This window comes from Trichoplusia ni, chromosome 7 (assembly GCF_003590095.1).
Source record: "Trichoplusia ni isolate ovarian cell line Hi5 chromosome 7, tn1, whole genome shotgun sequence".
Classification (NCBI taxonomy): domain Eukaryota; kingdom Metazoa; phylum Arthropoda; class Insecta; order Lepidoptera; family Noctuidae; genus Trichoplusia; species Trichoplusia ni.
Window position 1 is genome coordinate 9,664,002 of NC_039484.1, and position 5,154 is coordinate 9,669,155.

Sequence of the window (5,154 nt, forward strand, 5' to 3'; positions counted from 1 at the left end):
TTGCATAATATCTTTAGCTGCTATCGGCCGCTTTCTATATTCAATCCCGAATCTAAGATTCCGATCAATCCAGATTTTACTCAATCTCTCGATTGAGCTTGAATCTGCATTTCATTAATCGATCTCGTCTCGAAATCCATCGAAAAAAAACGGATAGATCGCCCTGCTAAACGTTTTGTTTTACGCATGTGCAGAAAAAGTACTTCAGCGATTATTAATGAGTAAAATGGTGACTTTTTTCTTAAAGCTTATCTATTTTATGTATAATCATTAGAAAGTGCACAAAATACAAAAATAAATGATTGGGAAGTCGTAGCGGTAAAATCCTGTAATTCTACCTCAAGATTAGAAAAAACATAAACGACAATAAACGTTTATTGATCAGTAACGGAACGTCAGTCAATCGAAAAGTTGTCAGTCAGTTTGACATTAACATAATATATTTTAAAATCGCAAGTTTATTTGTTGTTTGTGTTTCCGATGTCTCAGTTATAGAATAGAATACAGCGGCAATATTCGAGCACGTTCAGAATAAGTTCACGCGCCATCTGTCCAAGAAACTGTATGGGGTGTATCCGTTCTACCTACTCATGGATCCCACTCTGTTTGTTCTGAGCATGGCTGGCAATGATCAACTGTATATGAGGCGGGAGTTTGCACTGGTCGTCTTCTTGGCGAAGGTGATTCGTGGAGTGGAGAATCACTCGGAAGTATTGCAGCGCTTGAGCGTGTGTACCGGACCGCTTCGTGCGGCGGCGGCGAAGCCCGCACCTACAGCGAGAACAAATTTGCTCGCCAAAACACCTCTTACAAGAGTTCTCCACACCACCAACTTCTTCAAAATCAGACTGACGTGTTTATGTGTTTTTAATAATGTAATGTGTTGCAATTTTTGTTTAATTTAAGTTCTAAGTTGTCGCATTAGGGTAAACCCTGTAATGATACTTCATGGTTTTAAATAAATAAATCAAAACGAGAATATTATAATCATTATTTATTGATTCCAGTATTACAGATATTGGTAAAAGTGTAGGTACTTAGTACACAAAAACTATAATACCGAAAGCAGAAAAGTTTAAGCGTCAGCTTATGCTTAGCAATCCAAAAGAATTACTGAGCGCTGGTCTTCAGCTTAAATCCTTGACTCCCGTTTACAAGTAAAGTACAGAAAAGAAAAACAGCCACTCGATGCATCACAATCACAATTACAAATTTTGAGGACAGAGTTTGTTCTTCGTCACTGTCACTACTATCCCAGTCCGATAGCTGAGCTAATACTTCAAGATCGCTATCACTATCACTTGAAAATATTTCCATTTTCACAGATTTCTCATTACAATCCGTAAAAAATGGGGGATCGCAATTATAGATCAAAAACGTCAAAAATCGATTTGTCAAAACCAGAGATCGGTTATAGAAAACGCATAACTGTCACTTTCATACAAATACCAATCTAAAATCTCGATCCGCCCTCCCAAAGATAGATTGAAGAAAAAGATCGAGAAAACGATCCATGGATCGGTTATAGAAACACTAAAAGTCGGAAATGGATTCAAATGTCAATCTCGATCCGTAAATTAGGGATTGAGATCGAATATAGAAAGCGGCCGTATATGTACGCAGCGCCTATCTCTCAACTATAACTAGGTGTCGTAAAAGTGCTTATTAATATTCCGTGATACTAACTGCTATTATAAAGTTACACCTATCGTGTCTTTTAGGTACATATCCTAAGGTAATTAGGATTCTATTTAATCAGGGACACTTGAAGAGTATCCCTTTTGTTTCGTATTCCGTTGGTACTTATGTGCCAAAGAATTTAGCAATCTTGTTTATTTTCAATCATGTAGCTGCCAAATTTTAACTAGTAATCTTTTATTGTTAAGCATTGCTGAGCGATATTAGCACTGACCCGTACACAATTGTCAATGTTTTGTTCGAAGCAAAATTACAATGTAGTGACATGTTTTCTTTTTCGTTTATAGACATAGAAAATAGTATCAAAATGAAAAATAAATTGAATAATTATATGAAAATCTTAGTTTTATTATTTAATATCACAGAATTCTTATCTCTAAATATATTTTTTATTTAGTCATCAAACACATACAACTTCTTTCCGTAAACAGCGATCATCACATTTTGAACTTGTTCGTGAATACTATCATAAACTTTTAACCATTCGTCACTGCCAACTTCCTTAGTAACTCTTCTCAGAAAATTCATTAAAACAAAAAGGTGTTCCAGGTCCTTTGTTAGAACCATCTCTTGCAAGTATTCGACGATCATATTCACATCACACTGTAGTGGAGTTTGATCACTGTTTAACCAAGCCCGCAACATATCTCTGACTGTCTTCCATGAGAGTCCTATCAAGCCTTTTGGCTCCTTTCCAACTGGTGGTTCTTCTTTCGGTAAAATTTCTTTTATCATTGGATTTTTATATGGCAAGTCTTTCGAAGCATTCTGACCCTGTAGGAACTTGTTCATTACTTTCTTCGAAGTTGATGGTAAGTTCTTTGAGATCGACGGACCACTTTTAGAAGGTGCTAGACTCCTATTGGATGATTGTAATAATTTTAAACTCTTAGGTGGTCGACCTCTCCTTTTACCAAGTGGAGATTTCGTCGAAATAATTGGAGATTTCTTCTTAGGAGAAATAATTTTCTTTAGTTTTGTTGGCGTCTTTTTAATGATCATTTTGCCACCAGTTGTAGAAACTCCTTCAGAAGAATTTGATTCGCACTTTATTGTTGTTTTAATGTTACTTGATAAAAACTTATTTATTGCTCCTTTTGAGGGCTTGGCGTTCACAGGTTCTAATTTAGTAACTTGTATACCAATTCCTCTCATTTCTTTAGGATCTATATTTTGCTTCTTGCAAAGTGATAGCACTTCCTTAGTAATTACTTCAACATCATTCGTAGCTTTATTCAATGAGGTTGATTTATTAATAATATTACAATATCCATGGCCCAGAAATTTTGCGGTTTCTACAGGCGCCTCTTCATCTCTAACCATAAGTTTCAATGTTATACATTTCCCTACAACTTTAAACTGTTGCATTCTTGTATGAACTTCTGCTGATAATTGTTTTAAAAAGTCCGTACATTGATTGCTATTTTCAAATCTAATTCCGTAATTTACTTCAGCTGAAACTGATTTTCTTACAGTGAGAAAAGTTAATGGATGCTGATCGCGACCTCGACATTGATCAAAAAGCTGAGCTCCAGTCTTATTACCTAACTGACTTTTCAATGAGGCCAATGATAAACTTTGGAGTGAACCACATGTTACGTGACCTAAGGCTTCCAGCTTTTGTGCAGTCTGCCGACCAACACCTGGGAGGTCTCTTAGTTTAATTTCGTGAATAAAATCTTCAATTAGATCTTCAGTGAGAAAAAACTGTCCATCTGGTTTAGCACGCTTTGTGGCCAATCTGGCTTGCAAACGGTTACCACCAAACCCAGTTGAACACGGGCAGCCAGTTTTACTTTTTATTTCCTCTCGTAACATAGTCGCGAAACTTTGAACATTAACATTCATATCTGCTAAAAGCTCAGTACAATCTACATACATCTCATCACATGAAACAGCCTCAACATCTAAGGTATATTGTGCTATGGTGTTGTATAGGGTATATGCCACTTCTTTGTAACCATCAAAGTCATATGGTATGGTGAGCAGATCTGGGCAGAGCTTAAGCGCAGCACCCATGAACATACCATTTCCTATACCTTTTTCTCGAGCTTCATATGAACATGAAGCTATTTCACTCATAGAGCCATACTTTTCATTTTCATCGCCAATACTGTCTACTCTAGTTTCGATCACAACTTCATTTTCAGGATGTCCTGTACTCACACTAAATTTCTTTATTTGTTTCTGTTTGTAGAGACTGAACTCTGCATGCCTGTCAACACCTGCCCGCTTTGGCCTTCCCTGTCCCCCTTTAGAATGAGTCACAGCAACTGGTTTACCACGGAGTTCAGGTTTGTTACGCAAGCCAACAGAAACAAAGAAACAATCCATATCTATGTGCATGATTACCTTGTTTTTCTCAAACTTCAACTGAGTAAAGTTGTTGAAATTGTTAGAGTTTATTATTTTGTCTTTCAACTCAACTCTTGCAGGAAATTGGAAGTTACTATTCTCCCTTAAATCATTGATGTGCTGTTTAAAACAAGCTCCTAATTGTGAAATATGATGGAGTCTTGAATTATTATAAAATTCTGCTATAAAGTTTGGATCAGCTGCTGTCTTTGTTACAGGACCAGAGATGGCTTTGGATGTCGCTTGAATATTTATATCACTACTCTTCTTCACATCCATTACACTTATAGCGGGCAGTGTTTCTTGAATGCAAGTTTCATTTTTTAATGTAGCTTTGCTGTTTTCTTCGAAAGTTTCGTATTCTCCTTTACTATCATAATCATTGTGGCCATCTTCTAACTTTGATGTAGCTGGTATAGAATCATTACTTTTTATAACTTTATGAAAGTTTAATTGTCTTTGTGTTCTTGAGTTTTTGTACAGTAAATACTCTCTGAAGTCTAATAAACGATTTGATTTCAAACTATCAGTTATCCACTCAGGTTTTACAACTTTACTTAGATTCATGTTCTTCACTTTAGTATCAGGTAAGTTCGAGGCTATTATAAAGTCATCGCTGCGTTGGTAGGTATGATACGTGCCTCCGTGTTTAGACATGAGGACCTTTAACTCGTCAGCCGAGGGCACAGTAAATCCATTGACGTAAATACTTACACCGTTAAAAATATCGGACAGAGCTTCTTCTTTTCCTGCAGAAACACAAAATTGTTCTTCCAATTTTGCAATTTTGGCTTGCATGTAGCCACCCCATGCTTCAAAGCCATTCTCAGGAAACTTTTCGTCTCTTCGCCTCATTTTAAATCTGTTTATGGACCATGTCAAAAGTATTTCAAACACAAATTACAGATTTCCCTCCTTTGTACCCATGACAATTTTCAAAACAACAGGTAACAACATGACTCTAAAATAAGTTGACATATGTCACACGTGCCACTGACATAAGGATTTGTAACATTTTTGATTTTAGTCGATTTTTACAAAATCTTGCCTCAAAATGTAAACTGTACATTTTTAAAATGATATAATCTGTGGTCAATCAAA

General features: G+C 36.2%; 1 protein-coding gene across 1 annotated transcript; it reads right to left on the reverse strand.

Moving 5' to 3' along the window:
* Nucleotides 1-2,025: 2,025 nt before the first annotated feature.
* On the reverse strand, nucleotides 2,026-5,060 carry LOC113495806 (DNA repair protein REV1). Its single transcript, XM_026874760.1, has one exon. It carries the CDS (start codon nucleotides 4,906-4,908, stop codon nucleotides 2,092-2,094), a length of 2,817 nt encoding a protein of 938 aa, XP_026730561.1. The 5' UTR covers nucleotides 4,909-5,060; the 3' UTR covers nucleotides 2,026-2,091.
* Between the last annotated feature and the right edge of the window lie 94 nt (nucleotides 5,061-5,154).